Below are 16,741 nucleotides of genomic sequence, written 5' to 3'. Positions count from 1 at the left end.
CTTCTGCACAGCTGATCCATGACTATGCCTCATAACTTCTTTTTTAAACCTCATTATTTTATGATGATCTGTTTATGTGCGTCTTCCCCACCATGCCCTCACTGAGGAAAGGGATTATATTTTATCTATCCCTGTATTCCCAGTGCCCAGCATAGTGTCTGGAACATATTAGAAGGACGAAATATGTTTGTAAAGCAAATATACTTAAGTCTATAAACCAGTATTTCCTCCACAGAAATCTGGAAAAATGGACATTAGGTTCCATAGTTCTCAAAGTGTCATACCCACAACATACTTATATTGTGGGTTAAACAGGCCTTTGTATTCAGAGGACCTAACCACTATTTAAAGTGCTATTTCTCAGCAAAAATGCCTCCCCAGTTAGAAATTATGATCTCCAACTAGACGCAGGCTATCTTAGAATGGAGCAGTCTGTAATATTAAATGCTGTGATTAATATCATTTTACCTTAAAATAGTCTAGAGGTATCTGTATTGGGCACCAATTAAACCTCAGCATTCATGGTAAACAGAGCCTGCCAACCCAATACTGCACAACAGTTAACAATGCACTTTTTTGTCTTTGTCTTTTAGGAGTGGTTACAGGCCTGAACAGCAGAGATAAGGTTTTCTTTTCTCTAACAGAACCAATAAAAAGCAGCCTTTATAAAAAGCTTAATGCAAGACAAACACATGTAGCTTAGAAGGCTATTTACTTAACTAACTTCAAGGTCACTTAAAGTAAAATCAAGATATATTCCACACTGACAGCCAAGTCAGGAATAAGGCTACAAAGACATTTAGATGCTATCCTGTTCATTAACTAGTACAATCCACCCGCAGAGAAGCAACACTGGTAGAAAGCAGTCTTCTATTTCCATTTGAGACATTCACATTCAAATCAAATAATTCAGCCTTATTACCATGAGAAATTAAGAATGTCAGAGGTAGAAGTTATTAAACTGAGCCCTCTCATTTTACACATGAAGAAATAAGCGAAAAACCTACAACCGCAACCAAATTCACTGTCCATAGACAGTTGCAGACCCAGGATTAGAACCCAAGTTTCTCAGAGATGCACTCCAGGCCAGGATTATGAGAACAAAAGCACACTTCGAAAATGCACACTATTTAATTGACTTATGGACCTCACCAAGAAAAGACTTCGACCCAAATGTGTGCTTAGTTGAGACTATGACACACAAAATAACCATCATCCGTATTCTCCCACTGAAACGAATCATCAGTTCTTAAATGCAAGATATCCTCTTAAAGAAGATACCATCATTCTCAATAAAGGATCTTGAAACATCCTGTAGTGCCAGCCAAGTAGAATGCCTGTGTGACACAACATTGTAAAATGACCATAACTCAATAAAAAAATGTTTATATATATAAAAAAAAAAGTAGAATGCCTGTGGTGGTCTATACATTTGTCCTAGCTCATCAATTTGTAGTTAAAAATGAGTGCATCTTATTGTATATAAATTCTATCTTAATAAAATTAATAAAATAGTATGGCTGAATTGATTTTTCAGTTTTAAACTTAGGCCTCAAAGTACTGAGGGTCCTTCTTAGGCCTTGGTTCTTAACCAGTTTCTGCCATTGCTGTCGCTGTGAAAATATCTTGACTATACCCTTTTAGGGACTTTGAAGTTAGTTTGCTAAACAGCCTTCTAGATATATGTGTTTGTCTGTACAGGCTACTAAAACTTTATGTGGAAGTCAGGGATCATCAAAAGAGCCTTGTCCCTGAGCTAAACATTAAGAGGCCTCATGGGCCACTGTGAGTCAAACCACATCCCCTTTGAAGTTGCTCCCCTGAGAAGTGTGATTCTTAGTGTGTATCACCTGCCTACGGAACAGATGGTAGAGAATTACGCTCTCACTCAAACTGACAGATGTGCAGGAACATTATCTCATCTGATCTTCACAAGGCCTTATGCAGAGGCAGCAGGACAGGAGTCACTTCACGTGGATGGCATCACTACCATCAAAGGCCCTCAGGCCGCAGGCATGGGCAGCTGAGCCACAGACTGCGGAGGACCAGCTCTCCGGATCTAGTTAGGCACCAGACGTCACAGCAGAAACCCTAGTGTGATTCGTTAGCATGACAAGATCTATAATTGTCCAAAATCACCAAAAATGGCAGGTTAGAAGATAACCAGGCCATCCTTTACTTGTTCATTATTAGCGCTGCATTCTGAAAGAAATTAGGATAATTAAGTCATATTAAAATAAAAACTGCCTTCTGTCATAATTCTTCTAGTAGAATATTAATAAATCAAACAAAAAATAAATAGAAAGTCATGTGATTAGCATAGAACGGTTAGAATGAAAAGGAAGTTATTTCAAACACTAACTGATCTCATTTAAGCAAGTTTTTTTAACTTTCATATTTTTAAATATGAAGACTTGGCAAAAAATACTAGCAATAGTTAAATATAAACCAGATGATACATGGCCTACTTTTTTTTTTTTTTTAAACACCAAGAAGCATGTTCCACGTATTTATAGTAGGGCTCTACTTTCTAAAGCAGAGGAAGCCAGGAAGAGTGTCAGGCTAAAGGAATTCTGGGGGAGAAAAGGTTAAAAGAAAAGCATCCTTGGATTGCTGACAGAATTCAGAAGAATGTACAGAAGCTTCTGCAGAAGGGAGATTAGGAGGAATTCAGGAACCCTGGAGCCAAGACTAGGAGGTCAACAACCATATAAAGTACCTATCACTGTCATCATTTTACAAATGAGTAAAACTGAGGCTTAAGTATCAAGATTATCTACCTTAGAACTAATTTTTTTTAAATCTAGGATCTCAAAGCTCCCTATCATAAGAACTAAGCAAGGCTAAAACTCTAAACATTATTAAAATGCTTGCAAAATGCCAGCATAATTGCTACAGTAAGATTTTAAAGGTTTCTTTGAAGTACAAACATTTGCCTTATCAGGCCCTGTTTAGCATAGACAAAATTAAAGACTGGCCGCATCTCCTTGTCAGACAAGATATGAAGAGCAGCTACACTGCACACAGAGATTTCTAGTCAGTTCTCCAACAACCAAGCATTTATTTTAATCAAACTTTCACAAAGATGAACAGCGCAGCACTTTTTTTTCCAGCTGAGTAGAAACAGGAGGGCCATCTGTGATTTCATATACTGGACTTTCATACAGTGATGTTCTGAAAGAGCCTACGAATGCTCTCTTTAGCTAAAGGACTGTATTTCATGCTTCCGCAGGGGGTCCTTTACCACTGGTCAGCTAGCTTTTACGACTCAGCAGCATTACCAACTTAGGAAAACAATGTTTTTGCCATCATTTAATTTTTCTTTGCATTTTTGTCTTTGATTTACACAAATGAGTGAAAAATATAAATAACAAAGTACTAATATTAGTGATAAGCACAGTCCTCAAACTACCTAACAAAGACAGACCCTCTAAGTATGTTGTGGAAAAAAAAACGAAAAATCCTGGATCTCAACTGAACACACCCTCTAGACTTAACTAGATTAAACTTGTGGTTCAACAGCAGGGTGTGGAAGGGGCAGGGGCAGGGCTGGGGGGAAGGATGGGGAAAATAAGGAACATATTCCAAATTCTCGAGATAAATCATTGAAGAATGTAAAAGGTTAGGAATCATTGGTACATTATAATATTTTCCCACACTCCAGAACTATAACTACCCAGAATCTCTTACTACCCAAGCACCTTTCACACATGAAAAAAATTATATATGAAAGGAGGGGACTTCTCAAATTTTCTTGATTATATTTTAACTAAATAAAAAGGCCAATAACAGGATCCAGACATCATTTAAAAGACTCTTAGACTCTGTGGTAGGCAGTATGCAGACATAGGTTCCAGTCGTCCCCGCTCAGTATACACACTGTTATGTAACTACTACCCTTGAGTGCGGGCTGCACCTAGTGACGTCTGATGAACAGAACACAGCAAAAGTAATGGAATGTCACTTTCATGATTAACCTACAGAAGACTGTGACTTCCCTCTTGCCAACACACACTCCTCTCTCGCTGTCATGTTTGCCCACTGTGGTGAAGAAAACTGCCACGTTGTGAGATGCGCTATGGAGAGGCCCACGCGACAAGGAGGGCCTCTCCCCATCAGCCTGGGAGGAAATGAATCCTGCACAAAAACCGCATGAGTGAACCAGAAAGTGGACTCTTCCCAGAACCCAGAGAAACCATATCTAGATTCCTGACCCGAAGAACTTGTGAGATGATAAATGTTGTTTAAAGATACTATGGTTCGGGGCAATTTGCTGCATAGGTAGATAGACTTAAAATATACATAGCCAACATGTCAAAAAACAAGCTAAAATGCTGTTGAAAATCCAGTAAGAATTCTGCCTGAACAAGCAGGTGTCATTAGGAAGAAAAAAAAAAAATCAACAAACCAAAACTATATAGTTCTGACAATTAGTATGACAGAATATCCAGTCATATATTACGTATTTCTCTGTAGCTAGAATGTCTATTGCCTCATTTTCTTTAATCAGCTAAGTATTGGCAAGTTATTATTATTATTTTTAATTAGATTTTAATAGAATAAGTAAGTCTTTAGGTCTGTGACATAAGTGACTTGTTGACAATCCAAAAATGCTTAGTAGGTGTTAATAAATAACAAACCCCAAAAGATTCCTGGATATAAAATTGTTTTCTCCCTCAACTGGATCTCACAAAACATCCATGTACCATGTTTACAGACCAAATACTAGTTACTTGTGCCTGTGGACTTCAAAAGTCCCACTATTCACCCACTAGTGTGAACAGTAATTTACCATTCAAAACTCAAGTTGGAGTTTGGGGATAGAAGTTCCACAAATACTTTTTAAAAGGCAAAGCTACGGTCAGGGCCCTGGAGCCCTCCTTTAAATCCTTCATTCAATAAAGACCTAGCATTTATCATCTGCTAGGTGTGGAGATATGAAAGTGAAAATGAGTTTAACTTATAGTTCAGTTTATGCCACTGATCCAGCAGCAATATTCTATAACTAAGGAGCCTTAAATCCACTTAACAATACTGTCATTTAGCCAACATTTCTCTACCTTTGCTGAAGAATAATGTGCAATTGCCAGATGCTCTGCTAAAATTCAAGTAATTTAAGAGTATGAACAATATGCCAATGCTAGGAATACAAAAATTAGTGAGATATGATCCTTGCTCTCAAGAAGCTCATAATTTTAAAAAAAGAGATAAACTATATCTTGGCATTCTTCCAATCTACCAGAATAGTAAGCCCATAAAAGTGAGTCATCCTATATTTCATCTTACTCTTAGCTATATCCTGCTATAAAATTAAAATACATCTTTTCTCCCTTGGTGTTTACAAGTTCCAAATATTTATAGACTTATGTCTCTACTTCACCATCTCTGCCAAGATGAATATATTTAGCTTCTTTTCTCCTTTCCTTTTAAAGCAATTCCTCAATGTAAGCAATCTTTTTGGTGACTTTATTTAAATTCTCTATTTCTGTATTAAATTCTAGGATTCAAATGGCATAATTAAAATACAGTTCTAGATATGAACTCAATCATGATGAAAAACACCAACCTCAGTGATGATGTAATACTTCTGTGAATGAAGTCCAAAACACTGGTTTTTATTTACTTTAAAATTGGGGGGGAGGGGTGTTACACAGTTACACTACAAGTTTATATTTACTCTAACACCTTTAATCGTATAGGTTTTCTAGATTTCTCACATCAAATGAAAATTTAGAGATGGTATGCACTCTGAAACAGTTATGGCTAACAAATAGTGTAAAGCCAGGATTCTTACATTTTAAAAAAACCTACTCATTGACTAAAACTGCAACTCTGCTCTTAAGCTCACACAAAAAAATAATTTTTCAAGAGTCTCCATGATTTTAATGACATTCATACTTGATATACTTTATATTTCTCTATCTACTACAGAATATATCTATAAAGTAAACATGCAATTTAAATTTTCTCCTGAAAATACTTTAGCAAAACCAGGACAATAGAGTCCAGACAGCAGGACTCATGATCAGTGAAAAGAACTGAGTAGGCTGTTACAGACTAGCTTCCTACTGGTTTAAAGTTTCAAATCTTATTACGGTAATTTACTTAAGGAATAGAGGCATTGGATGAATGTGAGGTAAAATATAAACAAGTGTTATCCTACGTCAGAACCACATTCAGGACACATTTTCAACATTGCGTTCATGCTATGGATGAGGTAATAATCAGTGGTGGCTTCTTTAATGGGGAAAGAGTTTCATTCTGGGAAAAAACCTTCGTTCTGTTGCTCACCAACTTCATACTTAAAAACAAACTCCCTAGCCTGCTATTTAGGGCCTCCCTCAATCAGGCTCCAACCACTTCTATGAGACACTGTTATCTCATACTATCTTAATTCAGTTTATCCATTTTTGAACCAGACAGAACTACACACCCTTTCTGGGATAATTCAAGTGCTTTCTCACCTCAGAAGTTTTACATCCGAAACTCCATTAGCTTACCCTCATCTCTCAAATCACCATTTATATTCTACCAATCCTTCAAAGTCCAGCTCATACAGCACCTCTCTGAAGTTTCCCCGTATTTCCACCCTCAACTCAGAACCTCTTCTCACCCTGAATAGAATTTAGTCTGTACTTCTCATGTTGCCAGACCACATTCTCTCTCATCTACCTCACAGTATAATTGCTGGTGTGTATGTCACGTCTCTTCTCTCAGACTAAACTCCTGAGAAGGTCTTGGATACGGTCTTATCTGTACTGTCCTCATCCCTCCATGCTTTTTGCACATACAAGGAAATAGTAAATGTAAATGTTTATTTGGCAAATGTATTGAATTATATGTGACTTGACCCAAAAACATGCCATAATACTCAATATTCTTACTGATACTCATTCTCTAAGGAAATATTTACTCAGTACCTACTGTGTACTGGAGCAGTAGTATACTAAAATGAACCTACTCTCTCACAGACCCTACTCTCTCAAGAAGTTTGTGGTCTAGAACATCATCTAGACAGCTACATAAATTAGTACTAATAGATAAATGCCTTAAGAGAAGTAAAGGTGAAGTTCAACAGCAACCAACAAAAAGGAGAGATTATTTCCAAATAGGGATGGATATGAGGATAAGTCTTAACAATTGTATAGGTGCTAAAAGACAGGTGATAATTTGAATAATAATTTAAATATGTAGAGATGGGGTAAGGGGTTTTAAGACAGGAAAAATAAAGGCCACTGAGGCAAGAAATCTCAGGGGGATCCAGGGAAAAATCAATAGTTCAATAGTACAGTGTAAGAGAAAGATTATAGGGATATAGAAGAAAATTTTAAAGGTGGTTGGAGCTGTCCCTGATAAGACCTCAAAAGCCACATATTAGTCTGTAAGCAATGAGGAACTATTTCAGAGTTCTTGAGCAGGGGCTGAGTATTCCGAAGGTCTAAAGTGGACTAGAAGGGAAAGAGACTGTTGACAAGGAGACAAGTTAAGGGTCTTGCGCCACACTACAAGAGACAATAAAGGCCTCAGCTAGGAATGGAAATAGATGGATGGAAGAGATATTTCAGAGGTGAAACTGACAGGACTAGGCAAGTTCATGATGTGGAGTGCAAGTGTCTGCAAGAGGTAGAAGAAGTTTCTAGGCTAAGAGGAGGATGGTGCCATAACCAAAAGAGAGGTCACTAAAAGCAGCAGCAAGTTTGGATGGGAGAAAACTGGGGCCTGGTAATAGTGGGTTTTAGTGCCACTGGATATTCAGGCAGTGACATCACAAATAAAATGTGTTAATTCAGAACAAAATATACAATTTTGTGAAAAAGAGAAGAGTTGAGATTATTTAGTTTTCATTAAAGGATTCTGATTGATGATTCAAACATGAATAGTACCTCAAAAATTTAACTTATAAGCTGTGTTAAGTATATAGCAAAGTAAAATCCAAAACTTTTTATGAAGGAATTTTGACCTAGAACAACCTCATGTACCCAAGAATCGTTTAAAAACATGCTGATTCATGGGTAATAGTAAAGTGGATAGGTGGAAGACTTTGAGAACCTTAGTTTGGAATTATGAGGTGAAGTGCTTCTGTTGAAATGGTAAATGCATCTCTGTGGTCCCTGTCATTAGGCCCCAATTTAACTTCAGTGCCACAAAAAGAGATGTTCAAGCCAGATGACTAAGCCTGACTGACCGGGCAGCAAGGGGTACAGTCTAGATCTCCTTATGTATTCGTTCCTTTCTTTAATAAATACTTCTCAGTTAATAAATTGAGTCATCCTAGATTTATCCCTGCTATATCCCTAGAGTCTCCAAAAGCCTAAGAAATAAAGGATCATGAAACCACTTTTGTGGGGGGCAAAATAAAACTTCCAATTATTAACTCATGGGTATTACAGCTATTCAGTAGCCAGATTTTTTAAGAACAAACAAACTAAAAAATCTCATCAACATAAATTAAAATAACAATGAAAAGAGAATAGCATACAATTTGACATTAATAAATGTTATATGTGTACTGAGTGAAAAAGGAAAGTCAAACATTCGAAGTGTGGCCAATATGACCAGTAAGTATACTCCCCATTAGATTTATTCATTTTTTTATTGTTAATATTAATAACATTCTGTTTACTAGATACAATGTCATTATTTCAGTTTAGCTTTGAAAACAATGAGAATTCAGTCTTTATGAATGTTTTTACTGATGATGAGCAGTAATATGAAAAACAAAATGGATCAAAAGGTACTTGTTTTACATATGACTACCCCATTAAGATTATGCCAATCGTTTCTTGTAAACCACACTGACATTTTATAGCTATTCATAAATGTAGCAGAAGAACATATACCAAATGTTAATAATGATAATCTTTTGATAATAGGCTTATAGGCTATTTTTATTTCCTTCTTTTTTGCTTATGGGCATTTTCAAATTTTTCTATAATTAACATTTATCATAACTGTACCAAGAAAAAAAGATATTTTTTTAAAAAGAGGAGAAAAAAAATTGAATAATTTAAAAGAAACATACTTACCAGATCTCTGTGAAGCACCCAATTTGCATGGAGGTAATGGATACCATCAAGAATCTGGTAAAGTAATGATTTAACCATAGATCTTGGCAACTGCATGGGCTTTTTATTTGCTTTTGATGCACGGTGAAACTTAATAATATGCTAAAAATTAAAAAAAAAAATACTGTAATAATATATAGTTTTTGCCAGTGTCAATAAAACACAATCAAGGCTGCAATAAATTCTCAAAATTTTCAGATTACTTATTAAAGGGCAATAATGACACAGAGAAAAATAATTTGAATAATAAGATCAACCAATGCAGAATCTACACTGGGGGTGAATGTGACAGTATTAATGTGGGTATAATGATAGACTTAGTGAAACCATTAAGATTTTCATTAAATAAAACCAACAAGTAAAAAGAGTTTATATTTTAAAACCTACCTAAAAATAGTTTTAGTTGTATTCTCTACTAACAGAATGAAAGAGTAAACAAAAGAAAAAAAACTGTAAATCTTTACTATTCTATGAAGAGTTAGGACTTAGTGCATTTGGGTAATATCACTGACGACATATGTATTAGAATTATTGGAAAGCTCTACTTTCTTTCGGCATAGAATGAAACTAGGATATAGTCTTACTAGTCAGTATTACATAGGAAATCACTAAAAAGGAGCAGGGAGAGAAAAATGGGGAATTTGATCCCACTGAAATAAATACAACTGGATCACCATACTGAAATTTTTATGTCTAAATGTTATATTGTGGGTTATAAAACCACTGTAATGAAAGGGAAGAAATTCTGTCTGCCCTTCATACCCCCACATCCACCTCCATCTCCACCCCACCCTTGTCCAAAACATGCCAAAATGGGTACTGAATATCTATGAAAGAATGGAGAAAACCACAATGGAGGTTCTGCTGTAAGAGCATAAATCTGAAACTTCCTTCAAGGCCTATGAGTTTGTTAAAGTTATTCCTAAAAAGATTTGTAATTTGTAGAAATGACAAACCACACTATATTGAATCAAAATCTAATTATCCAAAATTTGAACTTACTGCCAAGCTTGAATTTTTTTACTTTTAACAACCCCTAGGATAAAAAGTTTAAATGCCCTGACTTCTAATTTTAAATGTTTAGAATCAGAATTTTTGGCTTCTTTTCTATATTCATTAAAAACATCCCCAATATTTGCAAAACCACACGTGTACTTCTGTTTGGTGGAGTCGGTTTTAAATGGCAAAATGCTGCAAGAGACTGACCTTAACTTAGACAGGGAAACTATTCACAAGTGCAAAACTGGTTAAATCTGATCTTCCGTGTGTACCACAAAAAAAAGTAATTTTCACTATACTGTATTAGTAAACTGCCACTAATTGCTTCTGTAAAATTACAATCTCCCACTCAGTAACATTTTCTGAAGTGAAATTTCTGAATATTACAAATACTATCTTCTCAGTAAAATAGGATGTTAATGTTTCATTGCTCTAATTCTTTTAAATCAACATTTACATTTATTATATTTATTTTGAAGTATGTTCAACAGAGCAAGTTTTCCTTTCTGTGCATTAGCAGTATGTAGCACATACGTTTATTTCTTCATACCTATATAAAATAACCCTAAAAGTAAAGTGAGTTTAGACTTACCCACAAATCATGTTCTGCATAATCAAACAGCAGCCACACTTTCCTGTCACTGTGAGAAAGGAACACCTTCTGCAGTGCGATCACATTAGGGTGCTTCAATTCTCGCAAAAGCTAAATGCAAGAGGAAAAGAGGGGTCACTATCCTGTTAGCAGGTTGGGGGGAGGAGGGGATGATGCTTTTCTGACAACTTCAAAGTGAAATTTTTGAAAATCTAGACAATCCAGATAAGCAACATTAAAAAAAAAAACCAAAAAACCGCCCAAATACCACAAGTTAGAGATAAGCTCTGTCAACACCTTGGTGCATATCTTTCCAATCCTTTTGCTTTGTGTATGTGTGTGTTTTTAAAATGGGATCATTTTAAATGGTAAATCGTAAAATGGTAAATGAAAGTTATATTGTATCGCTAAATAAATAAATATATTTTGGTATGTGTGTATTTTTTTTTAACTAGAGGAAAAGCTTCTTGAGAAACAGACATACTGTTTATGTCTACTCTAGCATAGTATGTGTTCAATAAATATTTGACAAAAGAAGGAAGGATATTTAACAATCCCTAACTTAACGCATGCCTAGAGCATGAGATCGATGTTTTTTAGAAGAATGGTTGAGTATAAGGGAACGACTCTCAAATGCCCTGATAAAAATTGGTGTGGAGAAGAGGTCCTGTAAATAGGTAAAAGAAATAAGCCTACACAAAGTAGAAGCTTCAAGCTGGACTCTGATAATAAGAAGGAAAGACAGACCAGATCAGCAAGTGAAAATCCAGTACTTGGCACATAACAGGCATTGCTTGATAAAGTATTTAACAACAATAACATTAGTTACTCAAGGTGAAAGCCTTTAATATGACTGCCACAGGCTGTCCTTACCCAGGGTTCAGACTTAATTGGTAGAAACATCCTCAATTTGGTAAGTATTTTGAATACTTTTTAACGTAAAGCTCTGTGGAAGATAACAAAAGGGGGGGAGGGGACAAAACTTTTATTGAATACTTTCTAGGTGCAAGATGATTGTATGTAAATGTTTTTCTCTCATTTAATCCTTCTAACAACCCAATGATGCACACAGAAGCTGAGGTTTGGTGTAATAAAAATAACCTGACCAAAGTCAAACACTGGAAAGAGAAGAGGTTTGCATTTAAATATATCTGCCTGATTCCAAAGTCCATGCTTTTTCCACTTCAGCTAAAGTCGTCTTCAATCTTCACAACGTGGTAGGGAATACAGAAATAAAAACTGATCAATGAGGTAGACAAAAATAAACTGCTTAGCCATTCTAATAACCTTAAATAAGTAGAGTGTGCTGTGACTGTCTTTATTGGAACCATATAAAAGTCATCGTAACACTCTCTCTGGAACTTTATAGACCATTTCTCAGTTGCCTATTTCTCGACTATTCTCAGTTCTCTCATTCTGGCTCTGTACCTCAGTTCTTCCTCTTCACCTACACCTTGACAACCTTGCTGGAAAGTGCTCTACCAGCTACAATTTGGGCATGATTCCCAGCTATGACTCCCTGGGTTCTCCCTCCAAACCGTATGCCCTGGAACACAGATAAGAGGTAGGATTGGGCTGAGCTGGCTCTGGTGTGCATTCACCTCTCACAGCCTGCCTCAGGAGTCTATCTGTTGGATGTAGGTATGAAAGGAGGAGCTGGGAGAAAAATGACCAGGGAAGACATAACAGTCCTACTCCCTGGCTGGGGAGCGGAAGGTGGGGGCCATTAGGTGTGTGCTCAGCTATCCGCTACTATCTCTGTTCCCAGGCCTAAGATATGGTAAGCAGCCATGCTTCTTGCTTTAGATGCAAATGTTAGACATAATATGCTCCTGATTAATGATGGAATCAAAGAAAGTGGCATTTTGGAGGAAGGCCGAGCTATATCCAGACAACTTCCTGCTCACTGAACATGTTAGGCTCCCAGACTCGGTCAAATAATGTATTTAATGATGGCCCCACTTGCCATGGTCAACCTTCAAACACTTGGACCCTGGTAAGGGGCCTTGCTGCAGGCACAATGACTTGTCTCCCTCTTTCTGACTCCTTTATTGATGAACTTATAGAGAGTTTGACTTTATTATGTCTCTACCCAAAATAAGTTCTCTTTGTTGCCTACAGTGGAAGGAAAGGTGAAACTCAAGTCTGCATCTAAATTAGGTTCTTGAAACACCAAACATTGGTACAGACATCTAACCCCTGGACCCCACTTGTCTTGGAGAGAGGATGTCACATGTACCAATATTTAATCAGTACTCTAAAAAATGATGTTTTTTGTGACTATAAATTACTGATCTCTCTACAATGAATCCACCATAAGTCCCACGTTTAAACATTATTTTGAATAGGTAATACATGTATATGATTCAAAAATCAAAATTACATAAAAGGATATATACTGAGATGCCTCATTACCACTCCAATGACCACAGGCCCTCTTGCCTCCTAGAAGTAACAACTTTTATTAGTTGCTTGCTAATCTTTCTAGAGTTTCTTTATGCAAATAAAAGTAAATACGAATATTTACACAAAAGATAGCACTTACTAATTTTCTACTTTATCTTGGAAATCTCTCATTATCAGTACAATATTAGTTTATAGAAATCTTTCTTGTTCCTTCTTACAGCACCATGGTATTCCCAGGTCACTTTTTGTGTGGTAAAATATATACATATATATAACAAAATTTATCATTTTAACTATTTTTAAGTGTACAGTTCAGTGGCATTGAGTACAACCACATTGTTGTGCAACAATCACCACTGTGTCCTTTCTCCAGAACTTCTTCATCATCACAAACAGAAACGTTACACAACATCTCCCCATTCCCCAGACCCTGGTAACTACTACTTCACTTTCTGTCTCTATGAATTTGACTATTCCAGGTACCTCATACAAATGGAATCATTCAATATTTGTTCTTTTGTATCTGGCTTCTTTCACTTAACATGTCTTCAAGGTTCATCCATGTTGCAGCATGTGTCAGAGTTTCTTGCCTTTTTAAGGCTAAATAATATTTTGCTATATGCACACACCAGATTTGCTTATTCATTCATCCCTCCCATCATCCTATGGACATCTGAGTTGATTCCATCTTTTAGCTATTATGAACAGTGCTGTCTGAAAGACTGATGTACAAGTATCTGTTTGAATCCTTGCTTTCAATTTTTCTATATACTCAGAAGTAGAACTGCTGGATCCTGTAGTAATTCTATGTTTGATTTCTTTAAGGAACTGCCATACAGGTTACCTTTAAATATGACACACAGGAGGGAAGAGTGTAACATTTGCAACTGCAAGCATTTACTAGGAATTTTCCCCTACTCCCCGAATTTGCATTGTACAGCAATATACACTTTCTATTCCTGCATACCTGTTACGCCTTTTCTACCTTATAGGTCTTTACAAGTCACTAAACATCAATGTGAGGGCAGGTTGAGGCTAAGAAATAGCAAACTAATGTTACCTGTGTCTGTTTTGTTCCCTCTCCTAATTCATTTTTCACTCTACAGCCAAAGTGGTATTTCTATTTACTGAAAGAAAAAAGTAAATTTCTCTACTGCTATTTACTGAAGAAACAAACAAAAACAGTAGACAACACAAAAGTTCAGTAAGAAAACTGATAAGTAAATTAATTGATGGTATATCCACAAATCAGTCTCAAATATATATGCTAAGAGTTTAAATACGTGAGAAAAGACATGCTATAATGCTATAATGCAATAATATTGTGATGGAATATAAAAAGGCTGCATGGTGACCATTTTGTAATGTATAGAAAAATCAAATCCCTGTGCTGTGTACCTGGAACTAACAGTGTTGTAGGTCTACTATACTTCATTTTTTTTTTTTAAATAAAGAAGGAAAAAAAAATGTGGCTATTTTTTCCACCAGTCAGTTACAGAATTTCCCATATCTTTGCCTTCCTCAGATTTAAATTTCATCTTTTATTTTGGAGGAGGGTGAAGGGGATCAGAATATGCCATCCCAAAATATGAATGATTTTGAGCTGAAGACACTTGCGATTCAATGGAGGTAGAAAAAAAGGCTTCCTGGAGTTTCCCTTATCTGACTAAAAGCAGAAACTCTAAGAAATGAGGACTGCCATAAATTCCCTCTCCCAGGGAAGTTTTATGACCATGAAGAAGACAGAAAGTCGGCACTGAGATGGACCAGCACAAACAAAGCATGCTAAGATAGCCCTTATCTTCCATTAGTTTCCCCTATATATTTACCTTCCCACAGTCTACAACCCCTGGAAGTCTAAAAACCCTTTCCTTTGTCTTGTCACGTCTCTACAATTTATTACTCTTTGTTAAAAATGGTATATGAGGTCTCAGGCCTACCCATTTTGGGGGGTCTTCATTGCTTTTCTAGGAAGGCCCCTGTGTCACATAAAAATTAACATCAAATAAAATTTGTATGTTTTCTCGTTAAAAAATTAAAAATTAAAATGAAGGGCTGCAAAATGTAAAATGTGTTTATAAAACAGGAAATATTACAAAACCTTAATATTGTTATCTCTGGGTGGTGGGATTATCTGTGATTTTTCTTTCTATTTTTCTATTTTACAAGTTTTCTACAACAAGCATCACTCTTACAATTTACACACACACAGTCACCTGCATAAGACAGCCCTTTCTCTCTATAAATCTACCTGTTAAGATACTATCATGCTAGCTAAGCTTCTTATACAGTTGATCAAGGATAAAAGAAGGGGATATAATCATGGTTGTACTTTCCTAAATTCTTGGCAATTTCAGATTTCACCAATGGACTTTAATCTCTTGTCACACAAATATTTGTTCAACATGACATGCAACTACAAACAGGCTTTAATCACATCTATAGAGCAATTAGGTATAGCAGGATTTTCCTGTGAAAATCTCACACTAAGTGACATCTCCTGTGCCAGACACTTATAGAAGACTAATGTGACCCTCATTAGGGTATTAATGAAGAATGTGCAGTGGGCAAGCCAAGGCTCAATCTGCTCCCCCTTCAAGGGCATATAAGTGACTATAAACGTGTCCACTTTTCACTGTCCTAGACACATAACAATCTAAAGCTGTAATCTTAAACTTTTTTCTCTAAAGCACTATTTTGGATCCTGACTACATTCAGGGAGCCTTGTGCTAGACTAGCAATTACAGAATCCATCTGTATTTTTATCTACACATCTTTCTTCCTCTTTCATCCCCACTTTCTGTTCTCCAAGTCTCTGATGCCCCAGGGCTTCCAGATTTCTTTTTCAGGATACCTAAATGGAAAGGGTCCTCTTATACTTCAACAACTCACTTATCTCACAGTAAACCCAATTTTTCATTCTTATTTGATCCGTTATAAGTAACAGTATGATTCATTAGACTATTGATCTTTATTTTTAGAAAGTCTGTTTTAGAAAGCATTCATTGAGTGTATCCTCTTTTTTAAAGTATAACCCTCCCCTCCCTGCAAAAAAAAAAAAAAAAAAAAGGACCTACATGAAGCAGAGTATTTTACGGCAAACAGGAGATATACCTAACTTCAAAATGCCCCAGCATTCCTCAACTGAAATTTAAGAATTTGCATTTTGAAACCTGACATTTCCACACCTGTGACAAGTTTTTGGACAGACTTTACAAGCACATAGATACAATATAACCTTCCAGCAGGTGGCACTCATACTCTGAAGAGGGGTCTATAAAACAGTAAGTAAATCAGCCCCGGGTCAAGGTGGCCCTAAATTTTTTGCTTTATTTTACTTTAGTGACACAGTTTAGATACCAGTCATAAGCTTCAAGGAGGTTAATGTGGCCCATTGCCACCCAACAGAAGTAACAGTGAGGTAGCAGGTATAATGCACAAAGAATAGCTTTTAGAATTCAGAGACCTGAGTCTGAGCCCTGACCATAGCTGTATGACATAAAGCAAACGGCTTAACCCCTCTTACGAAGAATAAAAGTAGCTACTGACAAACACACCACAGTTTCTGTAAGGATTTAACGAATGTATGCTGACTATATAACAAAATGCTTTGAAAATAATAAATACTTGACAAATTGTAACTATTACTCTTACAACCACCATTACTGGCAAGAATGTT

The 16,741-nt window shown here is 36.2% G+C and overlaps 1 protein-coding gene across 5 annotated transcripts in view; it reads right to left on the bottom strand.

The window, feature by feature from the left end:
• Nucleotides 1–16,741, bottom strand: part of CDK19 (cyclin dependent kinase 19) — a 136,206-nt gene that overhangs the window by 38,251 nt on the left and 81,214 nt on the right. For 3 of the 5 annotated variants that reach the window (XM_010989585.3, XM_064486779.1, XM_031456158.2), the window contains 2 exons: nucleotides 10,657–10,767; nucleotides 9,027–9,167 (listed from right to left, as the gene is read on the bottom strand). The exons of 1 other annotated variant lie outside the window; for it this stretch is intronic. In XM_010989585.3, the coding sequence (XP_010987887.1) occupies nucleotides 9,027–9,167; nucleotides 10,657–10,767 (252 nt within the window). Of the gene's footprint in view, nucleotides 1–9,026; nucleotides 9,168–10,656; nucleotides 10,768–11,529; nucleotides 11,603–16,741 lie in introns of all 5 variants that reach the window. One more of the 5 variants, XM_064486780.1, reaches the window with a different exon arrangement.

This window comes from Camelus dromedarius, chromosome 6, assembly GCF_036321535.1.
Source record: "Camelus dromedarius isolate mCamDro1 chromosome 6, mCamDro1.pat, whole genome shotgun sequence".
Lineage (NCBI taxonomy): Eukaryota > Metazoa > Chordata > Mammalia > Artiodactyla > Camelidae > Camelus > Camelus dromedarius.
This window is presented reverse-complemented; position numbering and strand designations above follow the sequence as displayed.